This window comes from Bombus vosnesenskii, unplaced genomic scaffold, assembly GCF_011952255.1.
Source record: "Bombus vosnesenskii isolate JDL3184/JDL3185 unplaced genomic scaffold, Bvos_JDL3184-5_v1.1 scf7180000013352, whole genome shotgun sequence".
NCBI classification, from domain to species: Eukaryota; Metazoa; Arthropoda; class Insecta; order Hymenoptera; family Apidae; genus Bombus; species Bombus vosnesenskii.
This window is the reverse complement of record NW_022882988.1, coordinates 1,283,425-1,300,539: the sequence shown is the minus strand read 5'-3', so window position 1 is coordinate 1,300,539 and position 17,115 is coordinate 1,283,425. Positions and strand designations below refer to the sequence as shown.

General features: G+C 33.6%; 4 protein-coding genes across 12 annotated transcripts in view; 3 read left to right on the top strand and 1 right to left on the bottom strand.

Annotated features, from left to right (window-relative positions):
- The first annotated feature begins 82 nt into the window (after positions 1 to 82).
- On the top strand, positions 83 to 2,056 carry LOC117236767 (dolichyl-phosphate beta-glucosyltransferase). The gene is made up of 5 exons (XM_033500008.1): positions 83 to 330; positions 502 to 676; positions 742 to 938; positions 1,014 to 1,122; positions 1,193 to 2,056. The coding sequence occupies exons 1-5, from the start codon at positions 268 to 270 to the stop codon at positions 1,633 to 1,635; spliced, it is 987 nt and encodes a 328-aa protein (XP_033355899.1). The 5' UTR covers positions 83 to 267; the 3' UTR covers positions 1,636 to 2,056.
- Positions 2,057 to 2,379: 323 nt separating this feature from the next.
- LOC117236771 (programmed cell death protein 6) lies at positions 2,380 to 4,358 on the top strand. 2 transcript variants are annotated; one of them, XM_033500012.1, is made up of 4 exons: positions 2,380 to 2,781; positions 3,434 to 3,540; positions 3,699 to 4,006; positions 4,085 to 4,358. In XM_033500012.1, exons 1-4 carry the CDS (start codon positions 2,726 to 2,728, stop codon positions 4,184 to 4,186), a joined length of 573 nt encoding a protein of 190 aa, XP_033355903.1. In that variant the 5' UTR covers positions 2,380 to 2,725; the 3' UTR covers positions 4,187 to 4,358. The 2 variants fall into 2 exon arrangements, with proteins under 2 accessions (XP_033355903.1, XP_033355904.1); XM_033500013.1 differs by having other exon boundaries at positions 2,391 to 2,781; positions 3,738 to 4,006.
- A 705-nt stretch (positions 4,359 to 5,063) lies between these two features.
- On the top strand, positions 5,064 to 8,147 carry LOC117236766 (adenosine deaminase-like protein). 2 transcript variants are annotated; one of them, XM_033500006.1, is made up of 7 exons: positions 5,064 to 5,254; positions 5,333 to 5,463; positions 5,537 to 5,728; positions 5,803 to 6,040; positions 6,125 to 6,260; positions 6,354 to 6,454; positions 6,519 to 6,881. In XM_033500006.1, the coding sequence occupies exons 1-7, from the start codon at positions 5,216 to 5,218 to the stop codon at positions 6,714 to 6,716; spliced, it is 1,035 nt and encodes a 344-aa protein (XP_033355897.1). In that variant the 5' UTR covers positions 5,064 to 5,215; the 3' UTR covers positions 6,717 to 6,881. The 2 variants fall into 2 exon arrangements, with proteins under 2 accessions (XP_033355897.1, XP_033355898.1); XM_033500007.1 differs by lacking the exon at positions 6,519 to 6,881 and adding an exon at positions 8,069 to 8,147 and having other exon boundaries at positions 5,065 to 5,254.
- A 530-nt stretch (positions 8,148 to 8,677) lies between these two features.
- Positions 8,678 to 17,115, bottom strand: part of LOC117236832 (protein dead ringer) — a 136,483-nt gene continuing 128,045 nt past the window's right edge. For 6 of the 7 annotated variants that reach the window (XM_033500144.1, XM_033500145.1, XM_033500143.1 and 3 more), the window contains 4 exons: positions 12,570 to 12,925; positions 10,323 to 10,689; positions 10,065 to 10,261; positions 8,678 to 9,865 (listed from right to left, as the gene is read on the bottom strand). In XM_033500144.1, the coding sequence (XP_033356035.1) occupies positions 9,705 to 9,865; positions 10,065 to 10,261; positions 10,323 to 10,689; positions 12,570 to 12,925 (1,081 nt within the window). In that variant the 3' untranslated portion in view covers positions 8,678 to 9,704. The remainder of the gene's footprint in view (positions 9,866 to 10,064; positions 10,262 to 10,322; positions 10,690 to 12,569; positions 12,926 to 17,115) is intronic. The other variant, XM_033500148.1, reaches the window with a different exon arrangement.

The following is a 17,115-nucleotide window of genomic DNA, read 5'->3' as shown; positions in this document are numbered from 1 at the left end:
TGTATAACAAATTTGAAATTATTTAATTTTTAATATCTCTAATAAATACTAAACTTCCTCTGTGACTACTTTTCATTTTAAATATAAAAGTTTTTCAGCAATAAAATAATAGATAAAATTTGTATTTAGTGCAGCCAACTGCGAAATGTATACAAATTAATCACAACTTCAGAGGCATGTGCGGTGACACAAGATAAGGAAGGATGAAACAATACGTGTTTTGAAAAGTATTTTTTTGCTAATATTTAAAAACATAATAATATTAATATGATACCGTTAGGGCATTTACTTCTTTATGCTATTTTATTTGCAGTAATATGTATAATTGTGGTACGTTTCTAGGTTATAATTACAATTTTTATGTTATTTAAATTTGTATAAACGTGGCAATTCTATAGGTACATTAATATCTTATAATTATAATTTGTTTTATTAAAATATTGTATACGTAGCTGCGATTATTTCTTCGATATTATAATGAAATTAATTACATGCTTTCAGTTTTCTATAATATTATTTATAATAACGAAACCATATCCAGAAATATGGCAAGATGAGAAGGAAAAGTACTTTTTCAATCCAAAAACGAAAAAAACAGAAGCTTTTCCGTCTTTATATGAAAAATGGAGCGTACATTTAAGTGTTATAGTACCAGCTTATAATGAAGAGCAAAGATGTAAATACTGATGCATTAACAGTAATGTTATGAAAACATAATGTGTTTATATATTTAATTTATAGTGCCAGTAATGTTAGATGAGTGTTTGGAATATTTGGAAAACCGTTCAAAAAATGGGTGTACTTATGAAGTGATTATAGTTAGCGATGGAAGTTCAGATAAAACTGTGGATATTGCTCATCAGTATGCATTAAAATATGATAACATTAGAGTATTAAATCTTGTTAAAAACAGAGGGAAAGGTGGGGCAGTAAGACTGGTTAGTAACAGAATATTATGAAATTTAATTTATTATTATTGTCATTATCTTTTATCATAATTATTTTTATTTAAGGGTATATTAAGTGCAAGAGGGAGCGTAATATTATTTGCAGATGCTGATGGTGCTACTAAGTTTACAGATTTAAAAAAGTTAGATGATAGTTTGAAAAATATATTAGGATGTAAGTTATCTCTTAAGGTATAATATAAAGTAAACTTAAATATTTATAGTGACAAAACCATCTTTTCTAGTTGATTATATAGATAAGCCAAATGAAATCAGTTCTTCTCATGCAATAGTATGTGGATCTAGAGCTCATTTAGAGAAAGAAGAAACTGCTAAAAGAACCTTTTTTCGATTGTTACTAATGCATGGATTCCATTTCCTAGTGTGGTTTTGGGGAGTCAGAGGTATTAGGGATACACAGTGTGGTTTTAAACTTATAACACGTGAATCTGCAAGAGTTGTATTTCAAGCTCTACATGTTGAACGTTGGGCATTTGATGTAGAAATGTTATATATTGCAAGAATTCTAAACATTCCTATTATTGAGATTCCTGTGAATTGGACAGAAATTGAAGGATCCAAAATAGTCCCTTTCTGGAGTTGGTTACAAATGGGTAAAGATTTATTTTTCATTTGGTATAAGTATAGAATTGGGGCATGGAAAATAAAAAGATCTAAACAAACGTAATACAAATGTGCACAGAACTCAAAATATGTATAAATAAACCTTTTATTCAATATTTTCACTATAGATAACATTAGATATCATGTTTAACACAATTAGATAATATAATTTACCTAGTAATCATGAAATATTTTTCCTTTGTAAGGAAAATTTATAAATGTGGAAAACCATAACAAGCTTTATTTAATAACCTTGTATCCTGTTAGGATGATAATAATCTTTATTTTAGCGAACAATCATATACAAAAAAGTATGATAGATTATCATAAATGTTTTTAAAGAGAAAGAGAGCTGTTTGCTGTTTTAGATTAACTTAATCAAATTGGCCAAGATATATTACTTCGTTTATATATTTATTCTTTTATCCATTATATGCATTGTAATATGTAATGATCATTGTTAATAAATAACACTTTATAAAGAAGTAATTTTTAATTCAATTAATATAGTTTATTTTATTCTGAGATTTTAAATAATTTTCTAGTAATTTCTTTATACGTACAATGATATAGTACAACATTATATAAACAGATCATGACATTTATGTACTGAATCCTAGAGAAAATCGTCCGAAGATCGAGTCGTGATTAGTTGTGAAAAATTAATCTGGAAGACAAGAAGGTCCTCGTTCTGCCCATGCGTGACATGTTATGAATGTCTCAAACAGAGACAGAAACATTTTTCTCATCTTCGTCTGTCTCACAAGAACGCAGATTTTGTTGACCTTCCATGTTGATTTTTTACGAGTAGACATGATTCAATTTTCGGGCAATTTTCCCTAGCAAATATCAAGACCTGTTTGTATGATCTACAAGATATACTATATAGTTGAAAGTAACCAGCCAAATAGCTAATATGATTAATATGATATAGTATATATAAACGTAGTATAGTAACTAGTCACCATACGTTAGAACTATCAGTGGTGTGACGTGTTTATGACGTCGTATTCTGCGAAACTTTTTGCAAATTAATTCATATTATCTTTTACACTGTCACCATAATAAGTTACAAAGTAACGTTAGACAGATAGAAGTGTTAAATATAATTATTTCTAATCCTATATTTTGTGAAAGTAAACATTAGTTGAAAGATGGCTTTTGTATCACCTATGCCTAGTCGAGAATTTCTCTGGGATGTTTTTCAAAGGTATGTCAAACTTTATTTGAATTTTATTCGTTTATCTAATTCTTTCATATCGAGCATATAACCTTTATAATTCTGCATATGTTTTGTCATTCAAATTGTAATATGGTAAATGTTAAATTATATTTAATTATATATATGTATTATGTTATCCTTAATTAGGTCTAGCTTATTCATGAATGATACGAATTACATTTATATATTGCAAATTATACAAATTATGTATGTATATACAGAGTGGATTAGCTTAATATCTGGCTCGTTTATTGTTGTGCGAAAAAACTTATCGTGACAAAATTATATGCATTATTTCAAAGGGTTCATGCAATGATGCAACGAATTTTGACTCGAGATCATTTTGTTTCGAAATTCAGCGTCATTAATATTTCTTTAGATGGAATTTTATATCTTTTCATACGCGATCCGATATGATTTTTTATCCTCTACACAAAAGTATTAAGGTATTTTTATCTAAAAGTTCGTCATTTAAAAGATATTTTAATTTTAATTTGATTATCTTCCATACACAGCTTTATAAACTTAACATATTTATTTATTCATTCATTTTATAAATAATTGTATACTAAATACAATTTTGATAATAAATAACATATGACACAAACAAACTTAATGTTTTTTGGTTTGGATATTGCAGAGTTGATAAGGACAGATCTGGTGCAATTACTGCAGAGGAATTACAGCAGGCTCTTTCTAATGGGACTTGGACACCATTTAATCCAGAAACAGTTCGTTTAATGATTGGTAATTATTTGATTTTATTGTTTTAAATGACCACGTAAATCAATAAAAATGTTTAAAATGATATATTATAACAATGTATTCCATAGTTTCTGAGTAGATCTGCATGGTCTTTTATCATATTTAATATATTTTTAGTTTATCTCATTGCATTCATACAGGTATGTTTGACATTGACAAAACTGATCCTGATTCTTCAGGTATGTTTGATAAAAATCAAAAGGGAACAGTTAGTTTTGAAGAATTTGGAGCTCTGTGGAAATATGTAACAGACTGGGAAAATTGCTTTAGATCATTTGACCGGGACAACAGTGGAAATATTGATAGAAATGAATTAAAAACAGCTCTCACAAATTTTGGATACAGATTATCAGATCAAATTATAGACACTCTTATACGCAAATATGATAGAGCTGGTCGTGGCACTATATATTTTGATGATTTCATTCAGTGCTGTATAGTCTTATATGTAAGTATTCATTTGTGTAATATTTTGTTAGATTATGTACATTTATGTTTAAAAAAATATATAAATTTTATTTTTTAGACATTAACTTCTGCCTTCAGACAGTTGGATACAGATTTGGATGGTGTCATTACGATTCACTATGAGCAGTTCCTAGGCATGGTATTCAACCTTAAAATATAAGACATTTTTATGCTTGACCAATGTTATTCTTGCCTATGTTGGCACTATGTTTTTTATTGTACAAATACTATACAAACTATTTGATGCCAAATCTGAAAATCTGGAAATACGACTTTATTTTATAAAGCTTTTTCCACGCCAAATTTAAAATCTTATGTATTTAATGTGCTTGTATGTTCAATTCTTAATTAAGAAATTATAAATAATCAGTTATATGTATATATAAACATTCCAGGAAAAATGTATACATATAACTAAATTTGATCATAAGCATGAAAATTTAATTTTTATTCTTTGTCTGTTATAGGAAAACAGATATAATAAATGTTACATATAAAAAATATTTAACAAATAATTATTAGATGTTACAAAAAAGTTGGACATATTTCAGATAAGAAATATGCAATTGAGATAAAAAAAAATAATTAAAATTTCCTCTGCAGTATACATTTCATAAATGCTAGACTTGTAATTTCTATAACACAGTATACAAAACACATGCCAATTATAGATACATTAAAAATCTGATACTTTCTATACCTTAGTACCTTTAAGTATTCTTTAGTGATCTAATATCAATACAGCTTTTAAGGCACGGCACTTCAAAATCTATTAAATCATATATAAGTTTGATAAAATACGTACAAAGTTAAAGTTATTTTAACTATATTTTCTCAAAATGCTATATACTATTTGCATTATGTATGAAGTCCATATTTCTGTACTTTTCTATTATTATTAAATTGATTATAAACATATATTTTAATTGAATCTATGTGTACATATGTATATTTTTCACCATCCTATTTATTCATTGTTTGACTAAAAAAAGCGTGAAAATAAGTTATACAATAAATTGAGGAACTAAATAAAGAACATATATGTAAGTACATATGTAGTCACGTATCGAATGCAATCGGTTACTGCATTAATTCTTCAGCCTTAAGGAACAGTAGTTTGAAATAAACGACACATTAAAATAGACTGATATTTTTTATATGTTTAATAAAATTTGATTTATTTTTTATAATGAATTTAGTAAATTTCTGCCGAGCTCTTCCAAAATTGGTATGTAATCTGAAACTTATACAACATAAAACGTATAGGTTAATGCTTAAAAGATATCTTTTCTTCTGTGCTTAACAGGAACTTCATGCTCATTTAAATGGATCCCTAAGCGTGGATACTTTGAAGAAATTGTATAAAATGCAAAATCCTAATTCAGAAGACTCTGACAAAATATTTACGAGTATAAAAGATTTTTCATCATTAGGCGAGTACGAATGAGTTTTCAACTTCAAATTATATATTGTGTTATTATATTGAAAACGTGCAATAATTGATTCGTAGGTGTTTCAAAGTATTTGACATAGCACATTCATTAGTAGTAACACCAGAAGCAGTTTTTCATTCTACCTACGATACAATTAAAGAATTCAAAGATGATAACGTAATATATTTGGAGCTTAGAAGCACACCACGTGTTATTCAAGGAAAAATGACAAAAGAAGAATGTGTAGAAGCAATTATAAAAGCATTTGAGTAAGATTTAACTAAAATGTTTGTTTTTTAAACAATCAATCAAACATCTAAGTACTTTTAACTGGATATTATAGGGTGTGCAAGATTGATTTTCCAGGCATATTATTGAAGTTATTAATATCTATTAATCGTAAACAAGGATACAAAGCAGCACAAGAAAACATAGAATTAGCAATAGATTTTATTAAGAAATATCCCCAATATATTGTTGGACTTGATCTCAGTGGAGATCCAATGACAGGAAATACATTTTTAGAATTATTGGAAAAAGCTAGAATGGCTGGACTTAAAATTGCAATCCATTGTGCAGAGGTAGAGATTAGTTACCATTTAAACTGAACTTAATCTTGTTGAATCTTTGAATACATTAAGTGTTTTCTCATTTGTCTCATATAGATTTCAAATGAAACTGAAACAATAGATATCCTTGAATTTAAACCAGACAGATTGGGACATTGCACTTGCATTCATCCCACACTACAAGGATCAAGCAAAATATTTAATTTGCTTCTTAAGTCAAAAATTCCTGTAGGTAAGAGTGGTAAACATATGAAAATTTGCTAATTACTTTATACAGAAATATACTGAATATTGTTTTAACATTTGCTTTTTATCTTTTGTTTAGAATTGTGTTTAACTTCGAATGTTCAATGTAAAACAGTACCTACTTATGAATCTCATCAATTTAAATATTTGTTTGAAGCTGGACATCCTATTTGTCTTGGTGTGAGTAGAGTTATTAACATTTATCTGAGTAATTATTTGGAAAGAATATTTTATTTCTTTTTAGACCGACGACAAAGGTGTTTTTCATACATCTTTGTCTCACGAATACGAAATAGCTAGTTCAACGTTTGGTTTAGAACGAGAACAACTCATAAAACTTTGTCTATCATCTGTACAATATGCTTTTGCGACATTAGAAGAGAAACAAGCAATATTGTGTAAGATCGAAAAATTTGCTAAAGAATATAACGTTACATATTGAAATTGTAATTAATTATCGTCAATGAGATCGACAGTTCATGTCGCTACATATATGTATAAAAATTTGGTAGACACAAACATTCGATCGAATTGACAAAGTATATACATGTTGTATAAAGACATAACGAGGTCATAGACTATTGAAATAAAAGTAATATCGATTTTATTCGTTATAATATTTGTAGGCTCGTTTACATGGATTTACAGATAATTAAGCTACTTACAAAGATTAAAATAGTTGATGTCGTCAGCATTCTGTTTTTTTTTTTTTTTAAATTGTATATAGTATATACAACGTATATAATAATTATTACAATGTTATGCCTACAAATATGCTGATTTTTTTTTCGACATTGAAGAAAAAAAGTAGTAATACTTACAAACCGGCGTCAGTCTAGTCGGTTCAATAAACATTAATAATTGTCTTGTAAACTATGAAAATCATCGAGTGCAGCGAAACTGGTAATGTTATATTTATTTTTTTGTTGCTCATTTTTGTATTTGATGTTTTTAGCATTTTAGTGTTTCGTGTAATCAATTAAAAAGTAAAACGATGAATTTACCACATAAAAAAGATGGTCAAGAATCAAAATGTCGTCATTAATTTCAAGATCGCCGCAGGAATATTTTTCTTATTTGAGATCAAATGTTTCGAATAAAAATGAAAAAAAGAAAGAAAAAAGGGATCAGCCTTTTATCTTCATGCAAGAGCAACAAGGATTCCTTTTCTTAACTTTGATTCAAATATTCCTTTTTCTGTCATTTTTTCTTTTTTTTTTTTTTTGTTCTTCTATTAGAACCGTCACTTGCTAGCACGCCATAACAAGATGATAGTAGTAAATATTTGAATAATACTAATAGTAGTAATTGGAATAATAGCTATATGGTTGTGATATTGACGATGATGACAATGTCGCTCTTAATAATAAGAAATTATTTCTATCCTACATAATATACATTCTATGTAACAGTCTTTTGGTTAATATTCGATATATAAACAATAAAACAATTTCATTTCCTCACCTGCATCATTATTAATACGCAGATTCTCAGATCTTATTGTGTTATGTCGGGTTCGGCTATTGCTTTAGAGATGGTCGATAAATCATTCGCCAAATCTCTTTCCTGATCTATCTTATGTCCTTTGTATTATTGTTGCGCGGATTATTCTCTAATATCTTATCTCCGCTACGTCTTTATCCTAACAACTATGTCTATGGGTGGTTTTATTTTCGTACTCATTGTATTGCGAATACACTTATTTTCTACAAAGGATATACATTTCAATTCGTTACGTACGTTACGTACTAGGCATTATGTAAAGTAAACATTACTATATTTATATATTTATAGATCGATTCGTGGGTGTTCAGTGTTTTATAGTTACTTGACTGTGGTATTGTTATCGAACTGGCCCTAGCAGACATCGAAAAACATCTTTATTCATCGTTAAAAAATAAAGAGATTTAGGAAATTTGACGATGCGTGAGTCAACGGTAAAGGTGCGAACGGATCAAACATTCGGATGATACGCCGCTAAATGCTTCTATAGTAAACGCTCGTATCTTTTGCGTACTTAGTATAAAATAAAGAAAACGACGCGAAAGTATAGAATAAAAATAAAAGAATATGTAACAATGTGTTCTAAGCCCACGTTCTGTTTCGTGAAGACCACTCACGAAAGAATCATATAAAAATGTCTGAATGAAAAGTGAAGGATCAAGCATTTTCACTTTCCGATTCTTTTTTGTCAAAGGGTTTGGCTGTAACAAAAAGAAAATGAAAGAAAATAAAAATTTTGTATCTAGTAGTGACGGTAGAAGTAGTAGTAATAGTACTAGTAGTAGTAGTAGTAGTAGTAGTAGAAGTAGAAGTAGAGTGGTAGTAGAATAGTAGTACAGTAATAGTAGAGTAATAATAATAATAATAATAATAATAATAATAATAATAATAATAATAATAATAATAATAATGGATTTTTCTTATAAACTGTCGCACTGAACTCTGTTCCTTTTTCTCGCTCTGGTTCTCTCTTACGGAAGGCAAAATATATTTGAATGATTATGTACACTTAACAAACGGGCGACAAGATGGACAATTGTCTACGCACGCATTTACGTAGGTGTACATATATATGCATGTACTCGCATGTATATATATAGTATATTTGTATATACACATATACACACACCTAGATTCTACATTTGCAATGATATCGTATTGATAATAATGATAAAAACAAACGCACACGTGCTGATTTAAAATGCTATAAAATATCCGTAGGAGATTCGATGAAAAAATAATATATATTTGTAGAGTTTGTGAAGTAGAAAGCATTCACCAGTGATCTTGACTGGGAGCACTAGCTGAATATAACGATTGGTTTAAGGAGCAAATTTTGGAAAGAGAACTGTGCTAACAAGAAAAAAGAGAGAATTCCACCAAAAATTAACATATGTTCTTTCTCGCGAATATTTTCCGTTCTAGTTCACCCTTACAAATATGTACTATTTTTACTACTTTTTTGTTTCGTTTTTTAATTATATTATTAAGGTTGAACGAAAGGAAAGACAATGCGAGATCTGCGGCGAACGATACACAGAGAAGGTTTCCATCGAACGGAAGAAACCGTAAAATATAAAGATACATAATTAAAAAGATATCTTTTCATTGCACTCAAAACATGCATACATTATTTATACAATACCATTCATAATATCATCATCCAAGCAGCCTATTGTCATCACGATTAATTTACGTATCATATATATTTATACAATTTCTAGGAACCTAACAGGTATTCGTGTATGATACGAGCAAAAGACAATTCGAGTTGGTAAATGTAAATTATAGTCTTCAAAGAAAAATCAAGTTCGATCATGGCAGACTGCTTCTCGTTCGTTCACGGGTTATTACCCTTGTTATATGTAGATAATCATCAAGTATCAAGACAACGTGATAGGCTGATGGTTCCTTAATCGTTGAGCATTCACGAAATCACATTCCGAGACGGTTTCGAATTGCTGTTGCTGCATGTCGGTGCATTGTCCTTGGTTCTACTGCTACTTTGAGCGAACAAAACACCTTGATACATCACTCCATTCAGCTCCATACTGACTACTAAGGAATTATCACCGTTTCTTCCATCTCCTACAACCAAACATTTTATAGAATGAAACATGTGATATTATGGACTGAAATGTTATTTAAAAATATTAAAATAGCAAAAAATATCAAACATAGAAGATAGATAATTTAAATGGAGATATATTTTGATATTATGCGAAGGTCAAATTTGTTTCTTTTCTTCTAAGCAGAATCATATTCGTCCATTTTTTCTTTTTTTTACCTCGATTGGAAATTTTAATATGTGTGCCGGCAGCGACCATTGCATTCTTCTCCACCGGACTATCGTCTTCGGAGAGTGATCTTTTTGCCGGCGGCATTCTACATGTATTAGTTAAATCTTGATCCTTCTTTATTTGTATGCTACCTCCTGAAGAGGGTGAACTTTGCCTCATTGGTGATAAGCATATGGGCGATGACCTAAGAAAAATTCTATTACTAATCTTTGTCATTCCTTTGAAATTAAGAGTTGAATTCTTACCTAAGTCCAAGGTCAAGAGCTTCCCTTTGAGGTTCAGGACTGGGAAGTGCAGGTACCGGTGAGTGTGAGGCCTGTGGTGACATGGGCGGTTGATGAGCCATTCCTGGGTATAGAGTATTGTTATTGTACATATTCCACAATGTCAGTCGGGACATTTCTAGGGCACTGAACGCGCCATCCCTCGGTGGTGTCAAAGGTGGAGGTGACGCGCTATCTTGTCGATGAATTACGGGTGGCGGTGTAACACCACCTCTAAGTTCTTTGTTTAATAGCTTCACGTATTCGACCATGCGTGTTTCGAACTCGGATGGTGCCATCCCAGGAATAGGTCCTGGAAAGATTATCGAGGGGAAGAGAAACTGCAGTTCTGTCGAAAGGAGATTTTCGTCGATCATTTACACGTTCAAAAGCCAACTGTCGGATTTGAATAGTTGTTTGATAAGATACTAAATTAGAGTGACTCTATAGTGATTGGCGTGGCTCTATTGGACACGACGAAGGAAAAGCAGGAAAGCGGTTGGAGGAAATCGAGAAGATCTGCTCCGTCAGAATGTGTCAGAACCAAACTCCCATTTCGACATTCCGACAAATAACTTATCTAAGGTACGGCTTTGCTACTGTCTGTCTCAACCGCATATCCGCTCTTCCTCAGTTAACGCGATTAATTTCGATTCGATTTTCATTACTAGCCGTAAGTGCAGTTTTTACATTCGATATGTCGTCAACCAATTTTAGGACTTTTCTCATTTTTATTGGTACCGCGTATACGATTTGTATCGTCTTTTTGGACGTTAAAAGAGACTTGATAAGAGAATCACGCAGATTAACGTTAATTAAGTTGGAATAGCTCAAATACTAAACCAATATTATTCGTTTCTTACAAAATATTTCTTTTTTTGACTACCAAGCGACATGAAAGTCGAAAAGCCAAAAAAAAAAAAAAAGAAAAAAAAGAAATTAAACGATCACATTTTGCAGCAAGGTCTGGTCTATGTGTTTGATATAAATTATTGCGAAATATTTCTTCCGTAGGTTCGTGTTTTTTAGTTCGCATCCTGCATTCAAGTCTGTACCACGTGTAGAACTTAAATCCGCTTCTCGCGGTGAACGCGTTAAAGCCATGATACGTGTTGTTCGAATGATTTTGACTATTAATAAATTTGTTGTTCTAAGAAAGAATTTAATACGTTGTATAGTACGCAGAAAAAAGAGAAAGCATACAGATTGGACGTAAAGGCAAATTCGGGGGGCGGGGCAAAGAACAAGCAAATGGGGTGTGAGTCGTAGGAGCGAAATTGGTCCGAAGCGAGGTCAGAGGGTGGCGAAACAGGGCGAAAAGGGGCGAAGTACGGTTATGGTAGCGTCGAGAAGGAGGAAGAAAGGGGTAGGGAAGTAGGAATGCTCGTTAGCGAGAGTCATCCGTTAACGCCTGTCTCCCGGAGGATCGTACAATCAATTACGCCTCCTTCGCTCTCGCATCATCATCTCTGGGGAGGCCCGGAACCTTAACTACCGATTTAAAATAAACCCGCTCCTCTTCTGCTCCCTTCCCGACCTATCTCTTTCCTTCGTTCGCATCTGTCTCCTCGCGCACCGCTAACTTTTCATCTAGATTCTCTCAGGCTCCATTTCGACTCCCTCGTTTCCGGTACTTCTTTTCCATTCATCTTGGTTCGAATCGTGCCGAGAATTTCCAGATCTCTTTACGACCGGCGGAATTTTAAAGAAACGAGTCCAAATTTCAATATTAGAACGCTTTTGTACCGACAGCTTGTGGACGTTATTATTTCACTCTCGTTATTTTTATAAATACGAATTGAAGAAATGAAATCTCGACCTGTTTCTTTATCCAGCCGTACATTTCATTTTATATTATTTTCTTATTATCGTTGTATCAACTGTTCGTAATCGATCGTAGTACAAAAATCGCGGAATTTCATATACTCGGTTCTTTCTAAACTCTACGATAAGATCAATAAAATGCTTTCCGTAATCAGGGCATGTCATAATTTTGTTACATTGTCACCATGTTAACGATACACATGTTGGTTTAAATTGCGAATATTTATGCAAATACATAGCTTTACGAACACGTATAATAAAAAAAATCGTTAAAAAATTGCTTATATAAAAAATGGTTTCATTTACTAAATATTATAAAGAGTATTACACCTTATAGCTATATATTTCTACGTATTACGCGTACGTAAGAATTCGCAATTTAGTCCTATGCGTATAGTTACTGACCTGCATTTAATTGGCTTGCTATTCCCTGAGAATGTTGCGGATGATGCGGATGGTGGGGTAAGGGTGTGTGCGCGGCACTTCCATTCACCAGCGATTGCGGTCCATGGTGTTGACCACCAGCCGCTACCGCCGTCACCAACGATAACGGTGATATTTGCGCGTGCAACGGGAGCGAGTTGGGTGTGTGGGGGTTTCTCTGCACGAGACTTTCGCTCGTCGTGCTGCTGCTCGTCGCGTATGTCCCATAACTGCTTCGACGTCCCTCTCGACGATTCCCGTCTATCGCCGCTTGCAATTCCGCCGGCGTTGATAGGCGTCTCTTCTCGCACTCGTACGGATACAGGTATTTCATGTACCTGGGAGAAAAGTAACCGTGTAGAGGCGCTTAGAAAGCCGATAGGTCGTGTGTTGATTTTTCGCTCATAAGACCGTTATCGCTCGCTTTCTAAGACAATATTGCTTTAAGACACATAAAGTACTCTTCGTGTTGCCCCGTCAAATTCGAAACTAACCCCTTAACCTACAATATCGTGCAAGACGTGGTACATTGATCGGACCAAACATCAACCACGCGTATGGGAGACGTGGTACGTCGATCTTACTGATTTATTATTTATTTCAAGACAATAAATCTCTCCTGTTCAATGAACAATTGGTAATAATCATTTGTCAAACATCATGCAAAATAAAATTAGTTATACCTTGCACATGCATTTACATGTCAAAAGACATACGCGATTTGTACAACTTCGAACGTTCAGCCAAGCCGTGAAATGGCTCGACGTGTGATCGGCCTTGTTGTTTGCGGTACGCGCTATTGCAGCTTAAACCGTAAGGCAAGGGAAAGATCTCGCGATTTTTCTTACTTCGTGAAAAGCTTTTAACGTATTATCGGAGGAATTCGTTGCTCTCAATCTCCTTGTTAGTGAAAATATCGTTTTCGTATCGGAGAAAAGCAAGTTTGAAATATAAGGGTCGAAATCAGTAAATAGGGAAGAAGATACGCCCGGGGACATTTCAGTTTCAATGAAATTCGATCGGCGTTTAAACGACGTTTTTGCGAACGAACGTAGTGTACGCAGTCGAGGAAAGTTACTTCCTCGTTTAATGACAATAAACATGTATAAATAATATCGAGAATGAACACGATATATAGTTATATTTGTCGTTCTTTACGAAAGACCAGTCTTTAAATTGAATATGTTTGTTGTCATTTAATCCCAGTTTTCTTTATGGTCCTTACATCTTCTCCTATACGAATCTCATCAAGCTTTTCTCTTATGACCTTTATATATCTTCCTATGACTTTGCAGAAAAACAAATTAGGGTCAGCTTTGTCGAGAGCAAATAAGAAAAATTAAGGTAAGATTAATTATAGTATAACACGTAAAATATAAAACAAAACTGATTTTATATCACGTGCGCACGTGCCAGTACGCTTTTCCGGAACATGAGATTCCTGTAAGAAAAACACGGTTCTTAATAAAAGATATCAATCTATTAATAGAATTTATGTTAGACAAAAACGTGGTAACGGATAATTAGCAATAAGAAATAATACCTATATAACAACGGAGGATAGAAATGAAGAGAAAGATGGCAGGAACTGAGAAACCGTTATATTTGTTACATTTTTTCTTCTAAACTATATTTAATAATTTAATGTACAGAATAATAATGAAATTTGTATAAGAACAAAGTATTACATTATTATCAAAAACGTAAAAATTGTAATATTAATAGCATGCACTTGTTCATGCTCATCACTTTGAATATTCGGTTCTTCGTATTGCACATCGATTTGGTATCGAGTTTTCCATAAGTTTGCCATCGGTGGACGAAAACCTCCTTACATTTTCTAAACAGTAAACTGTCTTGTCGACAGATAACAGATCTTCTTTTCTGCATCTTTTGATTTTCTTCAGCAAATGTTATCGTATTTTTCAATAAGTTCGTGTATTGTTCCAAATGCAGTCGTGTAAAAACGTGACACGTTGTTGTTTTTAAAAAATTGCTCGGTGCATCTCACACATCCTACCATCGTAACATTTAGTTACGATAAATTAAAAAAAAATTTAAAAAAAAATAGTATTAAAAAAGTGATATTTAAATGAAAGTAATAATTAAATTAGTCTGGACCATCCGGATTAAGTCTCGTATCATCGGAAAACACGACGTCCCTCCACTTTTCACGCCAGAGCATGTGATTTCCTTCAGATTCCAATCTTACTCTTTATTTACACTTTAATCTTCTATCTTGTTGGAATATTTGTTGGACATGTCACTTGTCACTTCACTGGTATTCATACATCCAGTAGGAATTTTTTTAAATATCCGTGAATGATCCGGGATCCTGCGATTCCATCTTGCTAATTTAGTATTATCATCTGCATAATGGTTTTTACCGTCGTTTTCCGACATTTTTACGCATTGGATGTATTAATTTTTGTAAAAATTTCTCCGATAGATAAACACGCAATTTTTACTCGTCTTTCTCACATTATTACTGTTACCAATTAGTAGTCAACACTGCTGACAATATCAATTCTCTTAAACGTTGCACAAATGTTGAGACACAATCAAATAACTGTCCTCGTAAAAATTTCACCCACTTTTGTAACCGATCGCTCGACTTTCGAAAAACTGTATCACGTTCCTTCGTAGCAAAGCAGTCAAATTCGAGGCACAGTGCCATAGAACGCGACGAGAAAATAATACAGGAGAGGTAGGTATTAATCGAAATCGCGTCATGGGCGAAGGCAACGTTGTCCATCGAGGCGGAGGAAGACGTCGCGGTTCGCCGGACGCGAAATTGGCAAGGCAGATCCGGACGACGTGCGTGGTACGATGCGACGCTTAATTTAATCTCGCGTCTCGTATCATTCGTGTCTGTGCCGCTCGACTTTAATGTTCGACCAGACCGTTCTAATTGCACCTGAACGATACCGCAAGCCTGTACGCTTGCGACAGACCAATAGCTTTGCGATGGCCTGTGATTCGCAGACAGCTCGCTAATGTCTGCTTCCATTAATTTTGATACGTTTCGATATATCGTGGAAGGAGAAAAAGATCGAGGACAAGCAGATCGATCGATCTAAAACGAACGTAAAGCGTATAGAGACACCGCGAAAATTGTTCACCGCGATGTGACTGTTATTTATAATTTTGTTATCGAACAAGGAAGGGAAAATAGGGGACAATAAATTCAAAATACACTGGCTTGGTTATGCTTCGTTTTTCATAGACAATGCGCAAACAACATTACAACATTTATTACAAGCTGAATCTTCTAGATGCCAATTTATAAGAGCAAAGAAGAGAGACATCAGAGACAAACGATCCGAAATAAGAGATAAACTATAGCATAGAAATAGCCTGTACTCGTATACAGTAGCCTAATCTCGTACAACAACGCGCTATTGTTTATTGGAAGCCAATATTCCTTCGACTTTTCCAATATTTATCGTCGAGTAAGGTACGAGAAACAGGGAACAACGATTCATAGATGCTAACTGTTTCTCACTGGAACTCGATTTTTTCGACTTTTATATTCGATAAGAAGGGCAAAATAGCGAGCAATTAATCCAAGATAAACCCAAATCTCGACGATACATAACGCGTTATCAGTTGCCTGCTGATAACCGATCTCCTATTTTTCGGATCTCCGATTTTTAACATTAAACGAGAAAGAAGGGATAGGAGAAAATAGATTCGAAATGGAAGCAATAAAACAGGTAACAAGAGTCAAGTACAGAGTCAGCCATAACTCGAAAACCGCAACACGAAATCAACTTCTTCGACGGTAGGAAGACGAGCTTTGAAAAAGCCGAGTAATTCGTAAATATTGTTTATTTTGACGCGCTATCGAAGCCAGACCAAAAAGGAGACCCTCGGCGAAGAGGTGGCGGGAGATCGACCGACGTTCGCACACACGTTCGCGGATAGACATATTCTCGCAAGAGAACCGTGGCCTATAATTCGCGCAGGGATCGTTCGGCTTTTACGATTGTCTGCCAGACTGCGGCCGAAACTAGCCCTTCGGCCCGGTCGTTTTCTCCTCCTCCGCCTTCTCGGCTTCTTTCTCTTTTTCTTCCTTCTCTTTGTCTCCTTTCTTTAACAACGAAGAATCTTCTCTTCCTCGACGAACCAAAAACTCCGTGCATCTCGTGCGTGAGCAACAACCAACGAAAACAATCTTCAGCCCCATAGTTTCGTCTCAGCTTCCACTGTGTGTGCACGCGAGACTTTGTCCAGGTGTGCGTCGTTGGTTCGGGGCATAAATCTCTCTCTCTCTCTTTCTCTCTCAGAGTGATAATCAAATTCGCGCTGCATCGCTCGAACGAAGAAATTCGTGCCACATAGCGAAACCTGGTTTCCGGGGAATTTTCGCGTCCCGTGGCGTCCCTGACGATTAACGAACAACCAGCGAAGATATACTGCCTGATTTTCACGAGAAAAACGAGCTTCGTTGGCACGAGCTACGGTGTTTTAGCTTGTTGGCTCTCAAGATTCGGGTATACATCTTGCGCGTATTAAGCTACCTTCT